Source organism: Dromiciops gliroides, chromosome 1, assembly GCF_019393635.1.
Source record: "Dromiciops gliroides isolate mDroGli1 chromosome 1, mDroGli1.pri, whole genome shotgun sequence".
Taxonomy (NCBI): Eukaryota; Metazoa; Chordata; class Mammalia; order Microbiotheria; family Microbiotheriidae; genus Dromiciops; species Dromiciops gliroides.
In genome coordinates, this window is record NC_057861.1 from 580,565,559 (window position 1) to 580,590,536 (window position 24,978).

Genomic DNA, 24,978 nt, shown 5'->3' on the forward strand with positions numbered 1-24,978 from the left:
GAACTTTGTCTCAGGACATTGGTGTTTTAGAAAGATTGAGTTTATCAGCCTGTCAGGAAAGATGATTAAGGTCAGTGGTGATATCTTGGGTTGCATACTAACTGGTCTGACTTGGGCCCTTCTTTCTTATACTGAGGAAAGAAATGCAATCTTTTCCCTTGGTTTCCCATTTCACAGTCTTAAATGAATTTGTCCTTTAAATGAATTCTTCACATAATCCAGGCTTACAGCAGTCAAGCTCTAAAAAAAACTGAGGAGGTCTGGACAGAAGCATTTGCCACCACCAAACGTCTAGCTTAGCCAAATCAATATAGTGCCTGGGCAGCTAGGTGGCTCAATGGATAACTTACTCTCTGCCCAGCGCTAAACCTTTTTGTTCCACCTGGCACATAGTAGGCACTTAAAAAATTCAAGTTCGTAGGATCACAGATTTACAGTAGGGCCTTTGAGTCCAACTCCCCCATTTTACAGATTGGAAAACTGAGGCAGAGAGATAGTTAAGTGAATTGCCCAGGGTCACCCAGCTGATTTGTGTCTAAGGCAAGATTCAAACTCAGCTCTTTCTATTTCTCTTTTTTAGCATTCTATCCACTATGCCAACTAGATTGAAGCACAATAATAGCTAGCACTTATATATTGCCTTAAACAGTTTATGTGTGTTATCTCACTTGATCTTCACTCCGACCTTTGTGAAGTCGGTGCTATTATTGTTACTATCATTCCCATTTTACGGATGAGGAATTGAGGCAGACAAAATTTCAGTGGCTTGCCCAGGATCATTAGGAAGTGTCTAATACAGGATTTTAACACCAAGTCTTCTCAATTCCATCTCTGGCTCTCTATCTGCTGCTTCTATTTGAGTTTGACTATTGCTTTAGAGTATATTCAGGGACCGACTTGAAAAAACAAAAAAGTTCACAATTCTTCGTATCTGCAACCTACTCTTAAAATTAAGAGTGAGAAGATACACTGTCAAAGAATAAGGGACATGGCCTCTGTACCTAAATGTTAGATTGATTGGGGGTTGTAAAAGCTGAATACTTATACCTGACAAACAGAAGCATAACTTTCTGTGGCTTCCTTTTTTTAAAGAGGGACTCAGCGTGTGGGAAAAGATTTGTTTCTGTGTGTCATGCCCCTTCTACCCCTCCATCCTTGGAGATCTGAGGTTGATTGGATCTAAAGCTCCTCTCTTAAACCCTTTGTGTTTAGTCTAATGAAATGGCCTTTGATCAAGCTCAAGAAGGAGCTTCATCCCAGCCAACCTTTAAACATCAAATTCATGAATTATGAAACAGTCTGAGCTGTCCTGTGAACACTGCCAGAGGACACTGGGTGTGACCCCTATGTGGACCTATCATGTTCTTGCCTCAACATCAGAGGCTCGGACTGTAATTAGGCAGCACTAAGGACTGTTGGAACTAGAAATAGTCTTTGCACTGGGCAGCATCCTGAGTTGCTTAGAGAGAGAGGTTTATGGATTGAAACATAAAATATCATATTTCAGAAATACAAACAAATATATTTCCAAATCTGTGCTGCATACCTCAGAGTTAGAGCTACAAGAGGCCTCAGGAACCATCAAGTCCAAATCTCTCATTTTATAGAGGCCAAGAAAGTGACTTTACTATGGCCACAATGTTAATAAATGTTTGAATTGGGATTTGAACCCAGGTCCCCCAGATCCAATCCTGTTTCCTGTTCTACTGTACCACATGGCCTCTCTCCCCATTCAGACATGGGCAGTAATGAGGCCAACCAAGTAGATGACCACAAAATTAATTTTATATATTGACTCTTTTATTTCCACCTAGGCCATGTCTCTTTTTTTTTTTTTTTTAAGTGAGGCAATTGGGGTTAAGTGACTTGCCCAGGGTCACACAGCTAGTAAGTGTTAAGTGTCTGAGGCTGGATTTGAACTCAGGTACTCCTGACTCCAGGGCCGGTGCTCCATCCACTGCGCCACCTAGCTGCCCCAAGGCCATGTCTTTTACTTATTCTTTGACACTCTATCTTCTCTTAATTTTAAAAACAGGTTGCAGATAGGAAGAATCATGAACTTTTTTTGTTTTTTCCAGTTGATCCCTGAATATACTCTGAAGCAGTAGTCAAACTCAAATAGAAATAATAGCCACTAAACCATATGTAAGGGTCCATGTGATAGCCTCTTGACTTGGAAAACCACATATTAACATTATCTATATTCTATTGTATTTTCATTTTAAAAAATATTTCCCAGTTAACGGTTTCGTCTTTCTCTGGCTGTATCCTGGGGAGTGTTGGGCTGGGTGTTGGACATCTCTACTCTCAGGTGTTCTTGCTGGCATGATGCATTTATATTATATGTTAGTGGGTGCATGCTGTTTTCCACTATCCAGAGAACATTATGAAAAGAAGGTCTGGGATGATTCAGAAAGATTGTGTGATGAGGCAGGTTACAACTTATTAGGGTGGAGGGGAAAAATATTTGAAAATGATTCATAAGAACAATGGCTTGGTCAGTGTCCAGGCAGGAGAAAGACAAGAATGCTGCCGGAGGTAGGATATCCCAGGAGCCCAGGCCAACCAAGGACCAGTACCTACTTGCTGTTAGTTTCAGCAAACACCCATGAGGATAAATCTCTTTAAAGAATCCTTTCAGACAGCTTCAAACAAAGCTACCTCCTCTTAAGTAGTGGAATAAGTACTAACGGGCTTTGGAGTCAGAGAACCTAGTTAAAATTCCATCTCTCATGCTGACTACCTGTGTGTCCTTGGGCAAGCTATTGAATCTCCCTGGGCCTCAGTTTTTTCATCTGTAAAATGAGTAGATTGGACTTTATGACATTTTAGGTCCTTTTTACCTCCAGAGCCATGATCCTTATGACTAGTAGCTTGAAGTCATGGAGTACCAGTGGTTGCAAATTGTTTTGATTTTTTTAATAATAAAAAAAGAGACATTTTCTTTGCACTTCTCCCTATTTCTTCCGTCCCCCCTCCTCAAATCTGGGGCCATGGTGTATTGGAATGAGTAGTTGTTGATTGGGATAGTTGCTTTTGGAGATTATAGGTGTCTGAGGGTCAGAAGGCCTGATTCCCTCCATAAAAGTCAGGAAAGAGTAGATGAATTAGTCTTTTGTCAAAAGAAAATTTCAGGTTCTTTCTCACCAAGTAGGAGGTAAAAGAAAATACTCCTGACATACTTTGAAGAGAAAGTTCCATAAAATTTAGGCATCCACAGAATAGATATTCCTTCCTTCCTTTTTCTTTCCCTTCCTCCCTCCCTCTCTCCTTCCTTCCTTCCTTCCTTCTGTCATGGGGAAAATGGGGTAAGGAGTTTGGGGAGGGATAAGGGATGGGGTAGGAGTTTGGGGTCCTTAGGAATTCCTCTTTAAAGAATTACACCCTCTTGCACACAAAAGCAGTTAGAATAAGATGGTAGTTTATTTTGGGGCTAAGGAAAGGAAAGGGAAGGGAAGGGAAACCATGAAAGAAGTGCTTGGACTTCTCATGGTGAGAAAGGCATGGCACAGGGAGTGTGGCTCTGAGATACTAATCTCCTCGAGCAGAGACTGGCAGATACTTTTATAGAGGACTGATGGGGGTGACCATCTGACTGTGGAAAGTTTCTTTAGTGAGAGAGGACCATCCCCCACCCGTGGTGGCTGGAGGAGTTGGGTGAGGGGTAGCTGCTGATCTCTTAAGCCATCTCTCTTCTCAGGACACAAAGGAAGCAGCCACACCCAAACTCATCTCGCTGGGGTTGAGGGAGACTAAAATGAAGGGTGGAGGTCCTGAAGTTAGCTCAGTCCGATCTGGTTCCACTTATCTCTTTAGGTATGTCTGTCCTTTGGATTAGTTTCTCAAGGAGAAGGTTCTTTGATGTACTCCAGAGAACTTCTGGGGTGCCCTGGGCCCATAACACTTCCTTCCTTCCTTCCTTCCTTTGGCTGGATTTGAACTCAGGTCCTCCATCTCCAGGGCAGGTGCTATATCCACTGTACCACGTATCTGCCCCTAGGTATCAATTTCTAATGGAACATGTGGATGGGCTATACTCAATCAGGATACATACTTCTTGAGTCTGAATGCAGAAAGACAGCTTCTCATGTAACCCAAACTACTGCTTATTTTTCTGTTGCTTTTCATCATAATTCATTCACATCATTAAAGCTAGTTCCTAGAGTCTTGTTCACATACTTTGGGGAAATTGTATTTTCTCTTGTATGTACTAGGGTGCCTCAAATGATCTAGTATCTGCCCGTGCTTTTATTTCAGTGATCAATGACATTAAAACCAACCCAATCTCAACTCTTCTCTAAGGCATCCCAGAAGATAAGAAAATAATATTTACATTCCAATGTTTACAGTACAGATTTTTTACTGCCCAATATTTCATAATCCAATATTTATAGTACAGTTATACACATTTTTAAATGAGCAAAATGTCTGTCAAAATAAGGCAGACCAACAAATAATTGTATGCTACATTGATGTGGGTATTTTATCTCCATTGTCTTCTATATTGTGGCACAGTGGACAGAGTGCTGGACTTGAAGTCAAGTGGCAGGAATCCTTCAGTTCAAAACCTACCTTTGACACACTTGTTAGCTAATTACTTTATTCTTTGAGCCTTAATTGTTGTTGGTTTTTTTTTTTGTGGGGCTATAGGGGTTAAGTGACTTGCCCAGGTGTTTTTTTTTTAACTTGCAAAAGGGGATAATAATAGCATCTACTTCATAAATTTATTGTGAAGGTCAAATGAGATAATAAGGGTAAAGGGCTATATAAATATCTATTATTGTTGTTGTTGTTGTTATTGGTATCAGTAATAGTATTATTGCCTCACCTATATTATTTATCTCTGAGGATAGACTATAGTGGAAGCTTGGAAGAAAAAATACAGGTTGAATTGCAATAAGGAGCTATAGCATTTATTGGTATTATTAACAATTGTTAGTCACAGAATCTCCCATGAGTTTAAATACTGAGTTTCTAAGTTAACTTTTCCAAAGGAGCTCCTGCAGACTATCTCCCTAAGAAACACTCTCATCACACACAGCAAAGTGGGGGAACTGGCCATTCACAGATCCTCCAGCATTTCAACAATATTATGCCATTTGACTAGAATCCCTGCTGAAGGCAGGGCTCAATCACAAACCTTTGATCCACAATTTCATAGCTATTTCACCTATCTAAACCTCAGGGGTCTAAGAGAACATGGACATTGCCTTCCTTTTTTTTCCCCCCTGCATTGGCTTCCAAAGGAATCATAGCTACTCTTTAGCTCTTCCCAGTTGATAATGGCATTATAATAGCAAAGACATCTACCTTGTTTCCCATAGACTGAAAATGTTAAGAAATATACAGAACCTTAAACACCTCATTGTATAGTTGGGAAAACAAATCCAGAGACATAATAATAATAACAGTAATAGCTAGCATTTATATAGTACCTACTGTCTGCCAGACACCGTCCTAAGAGCTTTACAAATATCATCTTCTTTAATTCTCATAAAAAAAACCCTGTGAAATAGCTGGTATTATTATTATTATCCCCATTTCATAGTTGAGCAAACTGAGGCAAACAGGAATAAATGACCCCAGGGTTAGACATCTAGCAAATGTCAGAAGCAGGCTTTGAACTTTAGGTCTTCCTAACTCCAAGCTTAGTGCTCTATCTACTACCATTGCAGCTTTTCTAGAAGTGACTTGCTCCAGGATAGAGACAGGACCAAGACCCAGTCATCTGGCTCCTATTCCAGTGTTCCCCTTCCCAAATGTCTGGTCAGAACTCTATTATGACATAGTTAACTAGTATTAAGGATTTTGGTATACAAATCACATTCCTTCCCCTACCCAACATATACTTCATATAATCTAACTTGGTTTAACTTAGAAAATGGGTCCTGTTCCTCTATACCAGCATCATAAAAGGATTTTGTTATAGTTTGACACACCAGTGAGGCCTGCATTTCTGCCTAGCCTCCCTAAATTTGCTTTGACCTTGTTCACTTGTACTAATATTATCCTGAATAAAGGATTATAGATAATAGGTTTAGAACTGGAAGGGATCTTAAAGGACATGAGATTCAACTCCTTTGTTTTTCACGTGAGGAAACCAGGTCTCAGGAGGTTAAAGGAATTGCCCAAGGTCAATTTAAGGTTTGAAGCTGAGGTAGGATTTGAGCCCAGGCACTTCTAGCAGTGGTCATCATGTCTTACCTTCACTTCTTCTTCTTCTTTTTTTTTTTTTTTGGCGAGGGGCAATGCGGGTTAAGTGACTTCCCCAGGGTCACACAGCTAGTAAGTGTCAAGTGTCTGAGGCTGGATTTGAACTCAGGTCCTCCTGAATCTAGGCCTGGTGCTTTATCCACTGTGCCACCTAGCTGCCCCCTTACCTTCACTTCTTATCCTAAGACTTAGAAGAAGAATGGAGTGAGGCGGTGTAGTACAGAAAAAGCTGCAATGGCTTTAGTCAAAGGACCTGGGTTCAAAATCCTGATTCTCAACTTTCCTACCTGTGTGATTTTGGTCAAATCACCATTAGATTGTAAGCTCCTTGAGGGCAGGGACTGTTTCTTGCCTCTTTTTATATCCTTAGTACTTAGAACAGTGCTTAGAACATAGTATCTGCTTCATAAATGTTTATTGATTGATTGATGTAACCCTGTTTGGCCTCAGTTTGCTCAATTGTAAATGAGGGTGTTGGCCTAGTTGGCCTCTGAGATTTATTCCAACTCTCTAGGTATGACTTATCCTGGTTTCAGAAGATTCACAACTTTGATGATTCCCCAAACAGAAGTCAAAGCAATAGTTCATGCTCATAGGATCATATAGTCATAGCTGAAAGGATCTGCTTCTATCTGTTGGGGTTAGTTCTCTACTGGAAACGGTAGACATGAAGAATAAAATACTTAGAATCACAGAATCATAGAATAAACGCTTGGGGTCATCATGTCCACCCCAACCCGCACATGCCTTCCCAAAAAATGAATCTACTTTCTAATATCAGTGATAATTGGTCAAGTGGTGGGAAAGGGGGGAAAGTAGGGGCAGAGAAAGTCAAAGGTAGCTAGACCATTTATTGGATCAGTATACATGGGTTCTTCCATATTTACAAAGTTCTTTCTACCACTCTACTCATTATGAATGTCAATTTTACATGTACATAATGATTTCCTCTCAAGTATATGTAACAGTGGAAATGTGGTGGAAATATTTTCATTCCTATTTTATAAGGGAGGAGAACTGAGGCTCAAAGAGTTTAACCAAAGCACTTGTAGTCAGTGCTCGAGACTCTCAATTTCCAAGTCTAGTTCTCTTTCTACTATACTGAACTTCTCTTAGTTGATGTTACTATTATTTGTCTGAAATATAGTGAAAAAGTCATAGATTTAACCTTGGAAGGGACTTTAGTGTCCATCTGGTCCAACCCTCTCATTTTACAGATGAAAAATTGAGGCCGCAAGAAATGACTTATCCAGGGTCATGCATTTGAACTCAGGTCTTCCTCATTTTACATCACCACTCTCCCTTGTGTGCAATATTAGTTGGAATCAAAGGACCTGGTTTCATACCTGCCTCTGACACCACATAATTGTGTGACATTGAGTAAGTCTATTGGACTAGGTTTCTTCTTCTGTAAAATGAAGGGGTAGGACCAGATAATCTCTGATGTCCCTTCTATCTCTATGCTTCTATGAGACTTCTCATTGCCTTGCCCTACCTGAAAAGGCTAGATTAGAATAGGAATGTGCATGTATGCATGATATATTTGAGGTGTATTGATTTTTTTTTTAATACAGAGCAAAGTGCCAGACATTTCTTTTCAAGGGTGTTTTAGTCAAATGTCAATGGCAACTTATGGAGCAGAAAATTCCTCACTTGTCGTGAAACTTTAGTTCCAAAATCAAATCATGTCAGATTTTCTCTCCTATATTTTCCCCTAAATTTTACTCAATGCATAGCACTTATTTATTTCCAAGAACTTGGAAATTCCAGGAATTTCTTGGCATCCAGGAATAGGCTACTCAATTCTAAATGGCAAAGCCAGGAACTAAACCACTAATCATGGTAGAACAGAAAGTTCTGGAGATGGTGAGCTTTGAGACCCTTCTAAGAGAGATTCTAGAGAGATAATATGATGCTTTTTGTTTGGGGATGGATAGGAATACTCTCCCTCACTTGTATTCCCTCTCTCACTTCTGAGCCCCCTGACTGCTCTAGAGTGAGTGGCTTAGCATCCTCCTTTTCTCTCTCCATTTCCTCCAACTCTTTTTGTCTTCTCTTCCATACATTCCTTTTTTCTCTCTCCTCTCTTCCCTTATTTATTATAAAATGTGCTTCTGGTCCATTTTCCACTGCCTTTCAGTCATTGTCATCCCAAAAATGTGAGATAGGGTTGTGGTTGCCTTTGTTTGTTTGGTTTTTTGTTTGGCTTTGTTTTTCTGGTGTGGTGGGGTAGGGAGGGTTGCAGTTAGGGCATTTGTGTGTAATGAATTTAGCAGATACAGGTATGAGATTGGAACTGGAGAGAGGGAAAGGGGCTCCTTTAAGAAATGTGCCCTAAGAAAGGCAGCCTGGCATAGTGTATAAAGAGCTGGCCTTGGAGTTGAGAAGATGTGGGCAAATCACTTAACTTGTCAGTGTCCTAGAGAATTCTAAGACTACAAGTTTCAGAGAAGATGCTCATGTATCTGATTGGTAGAGGAAGTCCCTCATCAGGAGCTTGCTACACTGATGAAATCATAATTCTGGTAAAAAGCAAACAAAAACCAAACTAAACGAATGCCTTTGTAGCTCTTTTTTTCCTAGGGGTTTCTTTCTACTATGAATCCTGCCTTCTCTTTCTGTGTCTCCTGTTTGGAGAAAAAAAAATAGTAGCTTTGCTTCTTTTATTTCCATGGCAACTGGTTATTCCTGCTGTCTATAGCTTCTCATATGAGGGAGTTGTGAGGGGGAGTAGTCAGTCTAATCACTAAAAATCTAGCCAAGTTAAGAGGAAAAATTTGTTGTTATAAACATTTCCAAGAAAATGATGCCACATTATATAGATGGGATGAGCTCTTCTTCATTTATTCATCCTCATGGAGTATGGTGGCTAAGAACTGTGCTAGAGAATTGTGGGATAGCTTACATATCATTAATGCACCCAGTTATATAGCTATGGCTTGGCTTCTGGGTTATGCTGTGGTTTTAAGAAGTCCATGGAATGGCAAGCCTGTATTACACTGCTTGGCAGTGAAACTTATATTTGATAAATATATTTAAAGGAATTAAAAAAGTGATGAAAATGTATAAATGAAATTTCCCTAATAGGTGGCAGAATATGTACATTTTGTGTGAGTGTAGCAGCATATATTTAATATACATTTTTGCATATGAAAATACAGGCAGATTTTTAATGGAAAACTCAAAGAAAAATATATCACAAAATTAAAATAGAGACAAAAACAAGGACAACAAAAATAACAAAATAACTTTCCAAAAAAACCCAGCACCATGTTGGATTGTTAATGTCCATGTTCCAGAATCCCTAGGACTGGCTGAGAGAGATGATCTGGTCTTTTTGAGAGGGGCTGCTTTGCTGTGGACACTTAGAAGGGATGAAACCCAGCTTTTCTTTTCCTATAGAGAAAAAAAGAAGTTCATCTGAGTGAACTGCAGTCTACAGGCAGAGGAAGTTATGGGAGTGAAATTTAACCAAGGGTGCTGGAAGTTTAGAGCAACAATTCCTAAACCCTTAGCATTTCATTTATGGACTGACTTTAAAAAAAAACAACTAATTTTCAATGTTTTTAATTTGTGAATAAAACAAGCATTTAGATAACAGTATAATTTTTTAAAAAGAGGATTGTTCATGAAACTGCAATTCAATACAACTTGCTATTCCTTTTAACTACACAATAAAGTTATCATGCAAATTTCTTTTAGCTTCCCTCCCTTCCTCCACCCTGCTCCAGAGCTGGTTACACAAATAAGTATATGTATGTAAAATTATTCTAAACATATACAATAAGATGGGCTTTTATTGATAATATTTATTAATTACTTAGTCTATAAAGAGTTTCGTGGGATATAGGGAAATCCAAGAAGACACTATTCCTCTTTTAAATCATTTAAAGTATTGCAGATAAGGTCAGCTTTATAGGTAAGGTTAGGTTAAATGGTGGTCTACTCACCTGTGAGGTGTGATTTTAGGTAGTGGCGTCAAACTAAAATAAAAATAGATGCCTAGGGACTGTATATTGACTTAGGAAACAACAAATGAACATGATCTATATTGTATGTATACATATATGCAAATATTTATATATACATATATGTACATATTTATATAGAAATATATGTATTTTATGTGTGTATATACACATACATGACATTTAATAAATTATATATGTATATGTATGCATGTGTGTATGTATAGTGAAACATTTATGTATAACACTTTATTTTTATTTATTTATGTATTTATTCATCCATCTATCCATTCATCCATTCATCCATTCATTCATTTATTTATTTGCAGGGCAATGAGGGTTAAGTGACTTGCCGAGGATCACACAGCTAGTAAGTGTCAAGTGTCTGAGGTCACATTTGAACACAGGTCTTACTGCATCCAAGGCCAGTGCTTTATCCACCTGCGCCACCTAGCAAGCCACCTAGCTGGTTCAGGTAACACCAGAGAGTGTGTGCAGGCAGCTGCAGCAGTAGGGTGCAGTTAGGCACCTCTAATTTAGGAAATAGTAGCACTGCTATTGGAAATTAGGCCATTGTTGAGTTATTCATAGTGACAACCAAGAATATCATACAACCACGATCTGGAAGGAGATATTCAAGATAATTTGTATGATCAAATGGAGATAATGCATATAAAGTGCTTTGTAAACCATAAAGTACTATCTAAATGCTATTATTATTAATTATTATTATTATTTCTATCAGTATTACTACCATCTATTCCAAACTTTTGCTGCCCCCTTTCTGCCTCTCATTTCCCACCTCCATTTTTACACCAAGATCCTGAAGCTTGAAGAGAAATGATCTTTGCCCAAGGTAAAGCATAGCTCAACATGAGAATGAAAACTAGAACCCAGGTTTCCAGATTCCAGAGCAAATGATCTTCCTATTATACCACATCCTGAGATTTAAGTGTCTATAGATATAGACACTATAGTCTATAGATGACTTGGAGTCTGAAAAAGCAACTCTGTAACAAACTGAGTCACTAATAATATTTTAGTACTCTGGGAGGAGAAAGAAACTACTTTTCTGGGACAAGATTTAAAATTGCAACACAACTCTATTACAAACTTACTTCTTACTATGGAGAGTTAGATGTTTTGCTGTTTTAAATCTTGTCTCCTGGGTCATAACTACACACAGTGAAAGCCTGATATAATATGAATTATCTATGTAAGAGGCTTTGATCTCTACCTGAAGAAAGAGTCCCAATAGTAATGAGCTATTGGGACTCAGTTTTTATAAGCGTTGACTTTTGTCCCCTTCCTCAAAGTCAAAAACAAAAAGAAGGCTCTAATATCTCAACAAACTGAAACTGTGAATGTGAAGTTTCATTATTAACAGGAATAGCAGAAAAACAGATAGTCTTCTGGGGTCAAAGCTAGTTTCCTTCCTTTCTTCAATGCCTTTTCCTTCTGCCCTCACTGCCCTTTCTTTCTTCAATCCCTTCTCCTTTTATTGTTTCCACTCTGAGTCTCATTTTTCTTCTCTGTAAAATGGGTATATTCTTTGCCCTTCCTACCACTACATTGCTTTAATGAAAGCATTTTATAATCTGTCAAGCCACTATAAAAAAAAATCTTATTTAGTCCTTCTTCCTGTCCTCACACTTAAAAAAAAAAGTTTTGAAATAACCCTGACAGTGGAAGACTTTCATGTTAAGTGATAATAGCCTTTTGGGGGGGGGGGGCAAGGGGCGATGAGGGTTAGTGACTTGCCCAGGGTCACACAGCTAATAAGTATCAAGTGTCTGAGGCTGGATCTGAACTCAGATCCACCTGAAGCCAGGGCCGGTGCTTTATCCACTGGCCACCTAGCTGCTCCAATAATAAGCCTTTTTAATTTTTATTTATTTTAATTTTTTTTTTTGCGAGGCAACTGGGGTTAAGTGACTTGCCCAGGGTCACACAGCTAGTAGGTGTAAGTGTCTGAGGCTGGATTGAACTCAGGTCCTCCTGAATCCAGGCAGTGCTCTATCCACTGTAGCCACCTAGCTGCTCCAAATAATAGGCCTTTTGCTGAAAAAAGTTGTTAAAGGGAAACATACCACAGATTATGTTTCTGTCTCCACTCTCCCAAAGAATTGAGGAAAAAAGCAACCAGAGCTATAGAACTTCAAGATATTTTCTTAGTTTTCCTTTCTAGATACAAATATTGAACTTATTACAAAGGGGAAGCTAGTTCCAAATTCTTCTCCCAGTTCCCCCCCTTTATGCCACCTTGCCTTTCTGCTAATTTTTTAGCTCTTTTCTTTTCAGCTCTCTAATGTGAGGTGTACCCCTAATTCCTTCTTATAGGATCCTCTCCAATGATTTGAATTTTCCCCTCTTTATTGCTCTGTCATCATTACTATAATAGGGTATGACAAATCTACCCTAGCCAAAGAAAGCCTCTCATTTCCAGACTGCTACTTCCCTGTCCTTTCTCCTTTGTTATTCCCTTCATTTTAAATCTTTTGGAATTCATATTTTCATCTTCTCCTCTGGCTCTGATTCTCTTTAAACTGTTAATTTCTCATAACTCTCATATCTAGACCGACTACCTCTAAGGTATACTTTTTTCCATTCCACGAATCTCTCTTTCCTCCCAATCTTTTCCCTCTAGAATCTCCTCACTTTTGTCATCAACTCAGATATTGCAGAGCCAGTGTTCTTGGATTAAAGATCCTGAAACATACTGAAGTTGTGACTGCTAGATTTTCCACTGGGTCACATGTGGAACAACTTAGTTAAAATGGCTTTGAGTCATAGTTACCCTCGACTAAATGTCACTGTCTGGTTGACTTACCTTGAGCAATCATGTCCTGTCCAAGTTGAGAGACAATGGCATCGATTTGGTCTTATGCATTTCCCACCATTTAAGCAGGGAGACTGGCAAACAGCTAGATTTAAAAACATACATGTGTGTTGAATGCATAAGTATTACATGTAAACACAATTTTTAACATTTGTTTTACAATTTTGAGTTCCAAATTTTCTTCCTTTCCCCTCACCCAAATTAAGAAGGCAAGAATTTGATTTAGGTCATACATGTGCAGTTATGCAAAACATATTTCCATATTAGTCATGTTGTAAAAAAACCCATAGACCCCAATTCCCACAACCCCAAGAAAAATAAAGTTTGAATTTAGACACCATCAATTATTTCTCTGGAGATAGATAGCATTTTTCATCATAAGTACTTCAGAGTTGTCTTGGATCATTGAATTGCTAAGAATATCTAAGGTGTTCACAGTTGATCATCTTAGATTATTGTTGTTATTCTATATAATGTTCTGCTTCTACTCATTTCACTTTGTATCAGTTCATGTAGGTCTTTCCAGGTTTTTCTGAGAGCATCCTGTTCACCATTTCTTATAGCACAATAGTATTCTGTCACATATACCACAACCCATTCAGCCATTTGTCCAATTGTTGGGCATCCCCATAATTTCCAATTCTTTGCCATCAAAAAAGAGCTGCTATAAATATTTTTTGTACATATAGGTCCTTTTCCTTTTTGTTTTTTATTGCTTTTGGGATAGAGACCTAGTCATGGTAATGCTGAGTCAAAGGGCAACACACATATTTTGAAGACCTCATCATTCATTTGAACACACCCCAAATCCTCTATTTACCACATCTAATGGCCTTCTCTCACTGGGAGTCCTTTTTGGCCTCTCTGAAGCATTTGATATTGTTGAACACTTTCTCTCTTTTGGATACTCTTTCCTTTCAATATTTTTGTGAGACTGTTCTCTCCTGGTTCACCTGTTGTCTGATTACTCCTTAGTCTCCTTTGTTGCATCTTCTAAGCACACTAACCATGAGAATCTCTCCAAGACTCACTTCTCTTTCCTCTCTATACTAGAGGTTCTTAACTCTGTGTGTGTGTGCGTGTGTGTGTGTGTGTGTGTGTGTGAGAGAGAGAGAGAGAGAGAGAGAGAGAGAGAGAGAGAGAGAGAGAGAGAGAGAGAGAGAGAGAGAGAGAGGGAGGGAGAGAGGGAGAGAGAGAGATATGATGGATAGATAGATAGATAGATAGATAGATAGATAGATAGATAGATAGATAGATAGGGATGGACCCCCTTGGCTATCTGTTGAGACCTGTGAATTCCTTCTCACAATAGTGTTTTTAGATGCACAAAGTGAAATACCTAGGATTACAAATGAAACAAATTATACTCAAATACAGTTATCAAAATATGAACAATAAAACCCATGGATGCCACATTAAGAACCCCTGCACTGTACTTTCACACGATGATATCAGCTAATAAGAGGTTCAGTATGATTCCCAGACCTATATATAGGCATCCTAGCCCTGGTCTCTCCTGAGCTTCAGTCCCACATCAACAGTTGTCTTTTGAGCACTTTCAACCAGGTGCTTAGTAAGTGCCTCTAATTCAGATATTCAAAACAGAACTCATCATCTTTCTCATCAAGTCCTTTACTTTCTTCAACTTTCGTATTACTGCTCTGGGCTCTAAGTCCGTCATACCTACAACTTGTGTATCGTTCTTGATTCTTTACTCTTATACCACACATCCAATGTGTTGTCAGATCTTCTCATCTTTACCTTTCTGTATAATTTTTTGTTTTGTTTTGTTTTGTTTGTTTTTGTGGGGCAATGAAGGTCACACAGCTAGTAAGGGTCAAGTGTCTGTGGTCGGATTTGAACTTAGGTCCTTCAGAATCCAGGGCTGGTGCTTTATCCACTGTGCCACCTTGCTGCCCCCTCACCTTTACCTTTTAAACATCTCTTGGGGCAGCTAGGTGGCACAGTGGATAGAGCACCGACTCTGGATTCAGGAGGACCTGAGTTCAAATCCAGCCTCAGACACTTAACCCTTACTAGCTGTGTGACCCTGGGCAAGTCACTTAACCCCAATTGCCTCACTAAAAAAATAAACAGACAAAAAAATAAAATAAAACATCTCTTGTATATGTGCCCCTGTTCTCCTCTCATGTAGTCACCACTCATCACTTTTTGCCTGGACTATTGCAATAGCTTCTTAGTAGAGCCCTAGATTTGAGCCTTCCTTCACTTTGCTCAGTTCTCCAGTCAGCTGCCAAAATGATTTTTTTTTTTTTTTAGTGAGGCAATTGGGGTTAAGTGACTTGCCCAGGGTCACACAGCTAGTAAGTGTTAAGTGTCTGAGGCCGGATTTGAACTCAGGTACTCCTGACTCCGGGGCGGGTGTTCTATCCACTGCACCATCTAGCTGCCCCGTGCCATCTAGCTGCCCTGAAAATGATTTTCTTAAAAGTGAGGGTCCGATCATCTCAATTACCTACTCAGTAAACTCTAGGCCACTTTGCAAAGTTTGTTCTTTACAGTAACTCTGAGTTAGGTAGTAGAGTTACAATTAACCCATTTTACAAATAAGAAAACTGATCCTGTATGAGATGAATTGACTTTTCCATGATAATACCACACCATGATAGACCCAAGACTTGTACTGCACTCTGTCTTATGACTTTAACTCCAGTGCTTGCAGTCTAAAAATAGGATGGAAAAACAGGAATTTCCAAATTTGAGAAAACTTGCCCTTGGCAAGATGTGGGTAATAGTTTATTCCTCAATGACTACAAAGCTCAGAGTAATGATAGCAGATAAGCAGAACATATTTGCAACTTATTAAACTTATTATCCAGCAGAGCAGGCTTTAAGACAGAGAATGAAAGAATGAAAAGATAAATATTGAATAAATAAATAAATGGGACTAACTTTGCGGAGATGCTAATAAAATATGGCATGACTGCAGCTATGTGTATATATACCCAGATTGGGGTGAGGGGAACATGATTTAAAGTATACTTAAAGGGGCAGCTGGGTGGCGCAGTGGATAAAGCACCGGCCCTGGAGTCAGGAGGACCTGAGTTCAAAAAAATCCTTCAAATGTGGCATTTTAGAAAGGAGGTTGCATGCCACGTTTGTAACCAAGAGGCCCTAGATTGGTAAAACCACTTACTGAAATCACTTCTCAGCCTCCACCTGCCGTCTTGACTATTTCAAACATGCCTCTCTAATCGAGAACGTGCTGCTAGTCTAAGACATCTGCATCGGTTAGGATCATGAGTTGAAAGGGACTTTAGAGGCCATTCAGTTCATTCCCATTTCACAGATAAGGCAACCGAGGCCCAGAAAAACTAAGAGATTTGCTCAAGGTCCCATGAGGAGCAGTAAGCAGGAAAGCTTGGATGAAAGCCTGGGTCCTCTCCTTCCAGTTCCAGGGCCCTTTCTGCCTAACCTTGCTTCTGCTATGAGCTAGCAGCTGCAGGTTAGTATGAAAACTGTCACCACAAAGAAACAGAGCTTTGAAAGAGCTTTTTTCCCTTTGTTAAAAAAAAATCACTGAAAGCAGTCTGCTTATTTTTCAAAATCAGGTTGGAGAAGTGGCCATCCTGTCTTTCTGGGGTCACCTACTGCATATGGTGATCACATAACACAGAACTGCAGTGTATATGGTTTAATAGGAGTGTGTGTGGGGGAATAAAAAAAAAAAAACCTCAACAAACCAACAAACCATTAATCAGAGCTTCAGTTCAAATAGAAAATACAACCTGAATAAAGGCTGAGGAAGACAGATATTAAAAGATCTCCAGAGAGAGACCTTTTGTCCCTTTGTGGATAGAGAGATGGATGCAGTTCTAAATGAGAGCCAATTTGCTGAGGGAACAAAGGGCTCTCTGCCAAGTCTAGTTTTGCTCTCATTTCACAATACAGGGCATGGAGTGGATAGCTGTGTCTCTCAAAAGCCACATTCATTGTGGATATTACACACTGAATTGTAGACCTTTTCCAAATCAGGGGAACAAAAATTGAGAATTTTTATTGCTCCCTTACAAGGTATATAGAAAATTTAACGTCCAACAAATACCAACATTGACTCTTTACTACATTCTTTGTACTTTGTTAGATGCTACGGGAGATACAAAAGAAGTTATCCCTTCCACATTTCAACTTTCCTCATTGTGGTTTCAATATATCCGGGGTCAGCATAAGAAATTAAATGGGAATTTTTTTGGAGTTTTGCGAAAGCCACAGACGACTCAAAGGCCAACAGATGACACAGTGCCTACAACCAAATACTTAACCCAGATTTGCAATATAGATACTGTAAACCCCCCATGGAAAGAAAAAAAAAAATTCAGACTTCTTTTCTGGTATGAAGGGAAGGCCAAAAAATTTTACATGGATTTTCCAGACTGCAGGGGCACCTTGTTCCTAACTCCTGTGATGTGGAAGGGATAACTACAATGTGGTTGAGAATTATTCAATCAAGAAGTATTTATTGAGTACCTACTATGTGCTAGGAACTGTGGATACAAAGACAAAGAATGAAACAATCCTACTTTTAAGGACCTTACATTTTAATTGAGATGACAAAATTAACACATTATTTTTAAAGATTCATAAGTTTTTGGGGGGGGCTGGGAGGAATGCAATGCCTAATGGCCTTGATCACAAGCCCTCCCAGATTTTCTATCTTGTGTGGTCTTTGGTAGCTAGCCAGCCCTTAGCACTTTGAGGTTCACAAAAGTGCTTTAAATATGTTAACTCATCGGATCTTCAAAACAATTTTATAGAGGTGGATATTGTGGAAATTTAAGTAACTTGCCCCAGGCCACACAGCCAGTAAATGTCTGAGATAGAATTCAAACTCAACCTTTCCTGATGCCTAGTTCCATATTTTATTCACTGCACTACCCAACTGCCTCATTCACACTTTCTTCTAAATCTTTATAAAAGATTTGCCCAGTGTGCTGGAAACCTTTATCAGTCTTTGTTTGTTTTGTTTTGTTTTGTGAGGCAATGAGGGTTAAAGTGGCTAGCCCAGGTCACACAGCTAGTAACATTCATCAGTTTTTTAGTATCACTCTGGGACCAGTGTAGCACCTCCAGTTGTCCATCTGCTGTACCTCATTCATCAATACATATCCTGCTGACACCAGTCCTGGAGTCATGAGGACCTGAGTTCAAATCTGACCTCAGACACTTAACACTTACTAGCTGTGTGACCCTGGGCAAGTCACTTAACCCCAATTGCCTCACCAAAAAGAAAAAAAAAACGTATCCTGCTAGTATGCTTTGGGATGTTATTAGCACTGCTACCTATACGAAGGTCATCATTAGTCTGCTACAGCCAATTTATATGTGTTGTTGGTAATTTCAGTTCTTCTGTGGTTTAGGTGTACCATAATGCTTAGTTATGTACCACCATTGGGAGAATATTGGGGGGCTTTTTGCAATATTGACTAATTTGGAGTTGTTAAAAGGCTTATCTAATTCAAATATTTAATACAGAGTGTTCCAAGAGTCTTGCTCTTGAGTCATATTTCAGTCATGTCTGACTCGTCATGACCCCATTTGGGGTTTTCTTTTTTTTGTTTGTTTGTTTTTTTAGTGAGGCAATTGGGGTTAAGTGACTTGCCCAGGGTCACACAGCTAGTAAGTGTTAAGTGTCTGAGGCCAGATTTGAACTCAGGTACTCCTAACTCCAGGGCCGGTGCTCTATCCGCTGTGCCACCTAGCTGCCCCATTTGGGGTTTTCTTGGCAAAGATACTGGAGTGATTTGCCATTTCCTTCTTCAGCTAATTTTACAGATGAGAAACTAAGGCAAACCAGGGTAAGTGACTTGCTCAGGGTCACACACCTAGTGAGCATCTGAGGCCAGATTTGAACTCATGAAGGTAAGTCTTCCTGACTCCAGGTCCTTCACTTTATCCATTTACTCCTGACCTACATCTTCCATTGGACTCAGATTACTCTGGAGGAGAGAATGAGGATGATGATTTTGCATAGCCCTGCCTCATTTCAATCCAATTCATTTTACAAGTCAAGACATCATCCTCCTTATGTCATTGGTACTCTTCAGAAATAAAGGAGGGGGGGCAGCTAGATGGAGCAGTGGTAAAGCAGGGGCCCTGGATTCAGGAGTACCTGAGTTCAAATCCAGCCTCAGACACTCCATACTTACTAGCTGTGTGACCCTGGGCAAGTCACTTAATCCTCATTGTCATGCAAAAAAAAAAAAAAAAAAGAAAGGAGGAACAACAACAGCTTAAAAAACTGAACTAAAAAAACCAAAAACAAAAACCTGAACTCTTAGAACACCTTCTATTATCCAATCATACTTGTTCATGTGAAACAATTAGAGAACAATTCATTGCTAACCCATGCAGTACTGACTAAAAGTGCAATAGAAGTTGTGACAGGGAGAGATCAATTTGGGCTGTGGCAAATGGAAAAGACTTCAAAAAGGAAGGATTTGGGCAGTTAGAAGAGCAAACACCTAGCACAGGGAAATAATAGGAACAAAGACATGGAATCTGGCAGGTAGAGAGCAGTGAGGGCACTGACTGGCCTAACTGTAATAAAAGTACATTTTGTGGGAGAATAGTAAGAACTAAGTTTGCATAGGTAACACAGCGAGCCAGACTGTGGACAGCCAGGCAGAGGAGTTTGGCTTTGATACAGAAAGCAGTAGAGACCAATTAGAAGTTCTTCAGTGAGCTGATGAAAATAGTATTTTAGGAAAATTAGTCTGGTGGCCCTAGAAAGAATAGTTAGGAAGGTGCCTCATTAAATCATGCATGAGAGGACAAGGATCTGCTCTACATTAGCGGTATTTCAAATGGAGAGAAAGGGCTAGATCCAAGAGACATACAGGAAACCTGGACAAAGGTTTGAGGAGATATAAAGATCCTCATATCAGGGATGGAGAAGAGGCAAAGAGTCAAAGGTTACTTCAAGGTTACTCAGAAGAATTTGTGACAACAAGTGCAAAAACAGTCTTTTTGAAAGGGTGAAAAATGATGCGTTCAGTTTTGGGATACTTAAGAAATGTGGTTAAATAAGTCTGTCCTAAATCTAAATATTGTGCAAATTGTTGAGAGATTCAGTCACCCTTTTTTTTGGGTCTTACCACACCCAGTAAATAAAAACATGTTGCAAAATTTCATTTGCTTAGCATTTGGTAAACCAAAAGTCTGGAAAATCCTTTTCTTTCTCTCTTTTTTTAAAAAAATAGGCCTTTTGGGCCTTTCACATACATAGAGACTTTTAAAACCGATGAATCTATCACAGTTGGCTACTTTCTATTTCTTTCTTCTATCTAGGGTTTGGAAGATAAAGTCTCTGTGTTTAGATGTATTTTCAGCGGGAAGTTAGAAGTTATTGCTTTTCTAAATGATTTGCCATAATTTGTTTTATACTAATTAAAACAAATCATTCTTGTTCTTCTAAGTGATGTTTTTAGATGTATTCATTGAAACAGAATTGTCTTTACTTATATGGTTCAGGTAATTTAAAATGAGACATCCTTCCTTTTGGGCAATTCCTGCAGTTTTTTGGGCAAGTTCCAAGACTGGATCAAAATGAGGGATTGTAGATAGACAAATATTCACTTCTAGTTAGTCAGAATTCATCCCACATGCCCCAGCTAGATGCTAAACTTCATGAAGTTAGGGAGGATGTCTTTTTGGACTGATTATTTCTCCTAGCACATACATAGCAGCATATTGCTCTGTAACAAGGAAGTATGTAATAAAATGAATGGGGCTGAATTCTTGCTAATGGTCGGTACATCTCAATTACATCTTCCCATTCAAGTCTAAGTATTGTTAATCTGCTTACACTCTACCGTCAAAGGGAAGAAGTGAGGAACTCAAAATACTGCAGATTGAATGCTTCACAACTTTTGTAAGCCGCCAAAGGAAGCCTACCTGTATGACAGCGGGAACCCGTCCACCCAGCTGAGCATTCACACTGATATGGTGCCACACAGCGTCCACCATTCAGGCAGGGAAGAATACATATTGCTGGAAAAGGTAGAAAAAGACAAGATTAAAAAAATATACTGAGATGAACATAATGATCATTATTTCCAAGGGGAGTAAATTGGATAACACTCTAAGAGAAAACCAAAGGAGTGCATTCTCCTTCTTATAAAAAGTCATCATGGGGCAGCTAGGTGGCACAGTGGATAAAGCACCAGCCCTGGAGTCAGGAGGACCTGAGTTCAAATCTGGCCTCAGGCACTTGACACTTCCTAGCTGTGTGACCCTGGGCAAGTCACTTAACCCTCCCCACCCCCCCCAAAATCATCATGTATAAGAAACCCTAACATCAAAGCTGATCTGGAACCAGGAGATGGGGTAACTCACTGTGATATTGAATAGAGACTCCTGCTTTACTTCTTGAGTATTGTCATAACAATAACTTATACTTCATTAGGGCTATAGAAATTAATTTTCTCCCCATAACCCTGAGGGTAAACATTATTATCTCCATTTTACAGATTTAGATATAAAAGAGTATTCCAAGGCCAACTAGTTAATCAACAAATAAGAGCCTACCATGTGCCAGGCTTTGTACTAGGTACAGCAATCAGCCACTTATTATTTATTTATTTATTTGTTTTTTAATTTTTGCAGGGCAGTGAGGGTTAAGTGACTTGCCCAGGGGTCACACAGCTAGTTAAGTGTCAAGTGTCTGAGGCTGGATTTGAACTTGGGTACTCCTGAATCCAAGGCCAGTGCTTTATCCACTCAGCCACTTATTTTTTCAGATGAGGAAACAGAGGTCCGAAAGGTTGTTACTTGTTTGTAGGTAGTGTCAGAGCCTGGATTTGAACCCTGTTTCTTGGATGTAAATCTAGCACTGTTTTGGATTCATAAGAGTAAAGTAACATGAAATCTATGCGTGGATCCTTTGGGGTTCTGTGGACCATAGGTTAGGAACTCTTGGCCTAGAGGGTTGGGTTGGAAGGAGGGAGTGGTGGAACATGGTGAGTGGGGTAAGAGCAGATGGACAGGTGGCTTCTCTCCACACCCAGGCCGCTGTTTCTCTTTTGTTTTTTGTTTGGCATCTAGTCCATGAATGAATGGCTGATCCCATGGTCAACAATGGCAAGTGTGACAGATTTGGTCTCTCTGTATGTGTGGTAGGAAAGAAGAGGGCCTAGGGATTGTTTATAGGTAGGAGGCAGCTGACACCGTGGACAGTGGCTATATAGGGTCAGAGGTCCTGGGTTTGAATCCTAGCTCTGTCACTTATTATCTATGGGACCATAGGTATTTAACTTCTTAGCCTTGGTTTTAGCCATAGGAGACTAGATGATCCCTAAAGCGAGTTAACATCCCGTGTGTGTGTGCATGTGCTTCCTTGCACCTGACCACGTCACAGCCACAGGGTAGGGATGAAAACTGAGACATTCCCATTATCTTTCCACAAAGTAGCAGTTTTATGAATAACATTAATACAGAAAATACAGTATCCTGGTAAGCCAATAAAGGGTGTAGGGATTCAAAGAGTACACAGATAGGTATGGATCCTTATCCCTTCTACACACTCAAATGTTCATTTATGAGGAAGGTACAATTTCTAAGCAACAAAGAGACATCTTCCTTGAGCCTCCTGGGGATTCAGTCTATGGAAGCTAATGACTATTGTTGTTGTCATTTTTCAATTGTGTCCAACTCTTTGTGACCCCATTTGGGCATTTCTTGGCAAAGATACTGGAGTGATTTGCTATTTCCTTCTCCAGCTCATTTTACAGATGAGGAAACTGAGGCAAACAGGATTAAGTGACTTGCCCAGGGTCACACATCTAGTAAGTGTCTGAAGCCACTACTATGGGAAGACACGTTTATAATACAGTGACAGCAAGTGACACATACTAGTGTATGCATATTTCACTGGCACCCAGGACACTGGGTATAAAGTACAAAAAATATTGGTTCTGGAGTCAGGAAACTTGGGTTCCGGCTCTAAAAGCACAATCACCTTACAGGTCTTTTTACACATCCAGAACATAAGTTAAAAACTCTGCAAAGACAGTGGATAGAGCACTGGCCCTGGATTCAGGAGGACCTGAGTTCAAATCCAGATTCAGCCACTTGACACTTACTAGTTGTGTGACCCTGGGCAAGTCACTTAATCCCAATTGCCTCACCTAAAAAAATAAAAAACCAAAAACCAAAGAACTCTGCAAAGTATGTCTTGGAAAACGTTCTTGTAGCTGTCTGCATACATTGATTGAATACCAGATTATATCCTGTAATGGCTAATTCTGTTTTAGCTTGTAGGAGGTCAGGGTTAACCCAAACTGTGTACATGGGCAAGGCAGTAAAAAATTCTTCTCTGTAGAACCTGTTAGAAAATCTCAATGGAGGAATCAACTAATTTCTATCAATTATTGTCAATATCATTTACATTGTTGGATTGAAGTCACTAGCAGTGCTAGGCCTAATTCAGTCCAATCCAAAAAGTACCTATTGGGACACTTAACACTTACTAGCTGTGTGACCCTAGGCAAGTCACTTAACCCCAATTGCCTCACCAAAAAGTACCTATTGTGTGTAAGGCCCCATTCTAGGAACTGGAGATGCAAAGACAAAACAAAAAGTGAGTCCCTGAATTTGAAAAGCTTTCATGCTACTGAGGGGGATCAAGGGGTGGAGAGGAGATGTAGTATGTGAAAACGTGTGTGTGTGTGCATGTGTGTGCGCGCACACAAAATAAGACATTTATTCCTGGAAAATTTCAAACCATTTTGTAAGTGTTGGGGATACAAAGAAAGGCAAATGATAGTCCCTGCCCTCAAGGAGCTCATAGTTAATGGGGGTAACAACATGCCTATTTGTATTTGTATCTGTTGCTGCACATACCTGGCACATAGTAAGTGTTTAATAAATGTCTCATCATCATCATTAAAAACAATGGAACCTTTGTATTTTAAGTATATATGTTCCTAGTATTTAGCTATGATTCCTCCCTTCTCCTCCACGCCCACCGGCTCAGACATATCTTTAAGTCTCTAAATGAACCTGGTTCCTTCCTGTGAGGCTAAGCCAGGCATGCACTAATGCTTTTTCTTCTTCTGTGAGATGGACCAGACCAGATTAGACAATTCGCTTTTGCTAAAAGCCTTTGGCTCTTGGAAAGTGTATTGTGTTTTAATAAACCTCAGGGAGTTCTGCTCTGATGTGACGATGTTCTCTTAATCTCTAGGTATGAATGTTTATGAAAGTGGTGAAAACATTTCTTAGAAATCGCTAGACCTTCCCTTGACACTGTAGTCCCCTCTGGATGTCCTGAGAAATAGAACATAGTAAGCCAGCTGTCTTTTCCTTTTGATGTGTTCAGGACTACAGCTTAATCAAGTTGGGCACATCACAATGACCATGAGTAGAAAATTGGTTTTCCAGGATAGAAAGGGCTTTGTTCAATAAGGCTAAGAAAATGAGCCTTGACATTTTCACTACTCAGGCTATTTAAGGATCTTGAGAACCTACTGTCTATACAGGTCTGATGAGAATACTATAGCTAGAGGTACAGAGGCAACTAAATAAAACAAAAATGAGATGGAGAGATATTTACAAGATGATGCAAATTAGGTAGATTCAAAACTGGTGAAAGGACCAGTCCCAAGAGAAGTCACAAATCAATAAATGGTCCAGACATGGTTTATTCTTTTGTGTTTTTGAATGAGATTTACAAATAAGCATCTTCACCATATTTGTCTTCCTATATAATTTTGGTGGTGGAGGTGCAGCCTGGCATGACAAAGAAAATGTTGGACTTGATGTCAGAAAGACCTGGGTTCAAATACCACCTCTGATACTTACTGGCTTTTGTGATCACACACACGTCACTTAACTGTTCTGAGGCTCAGCCAATTCATTGAGACTAAAAGTTATAGATGGGTTGGGATGGATGTCAATTGACAGCTTGGGTTAATCATAGTCTAAAGACTTTAATAAGCA

At 39.5% G+C, this 24,978-nt stretch overlaps 1 protein-coding gene across 1 annotated transcript in view; it reads right to left on the reverse strand.

The window, feature by feature from the left end:
- Positions 1-5,224: 5,224 nt before the first annotated feature.
- The window catches only part of SVEP1 (sushi, von Willebrand factor type A, EGF and pentraxin domain containing 1), a 340,439-nt gene continuing 320,685 nt past the window's right edge, over positions 5,225-24,978 (reverse strand). Inside the window, exons 46-48 of the mRNA XM_043978458.1 lie at positions 20,935-21,030; positions 13,012-13,105; positions 5,225-9,609 (exon numbers count right to left, since the gene is read on the reverse strand). Of these exons, the coding sequence (XP_043834393.1) occupies positions 9,579-9,609; positions 13,012-13,105; positions 20,935-21,030 (221 nt within the window). The 3' untranslated portion in view covers positions 5,225-9,578. The remainder of the gene's footprint in view (positions 9,610-13,011; positions 13,106-20,934; positions 21,031-24,978) is intronic.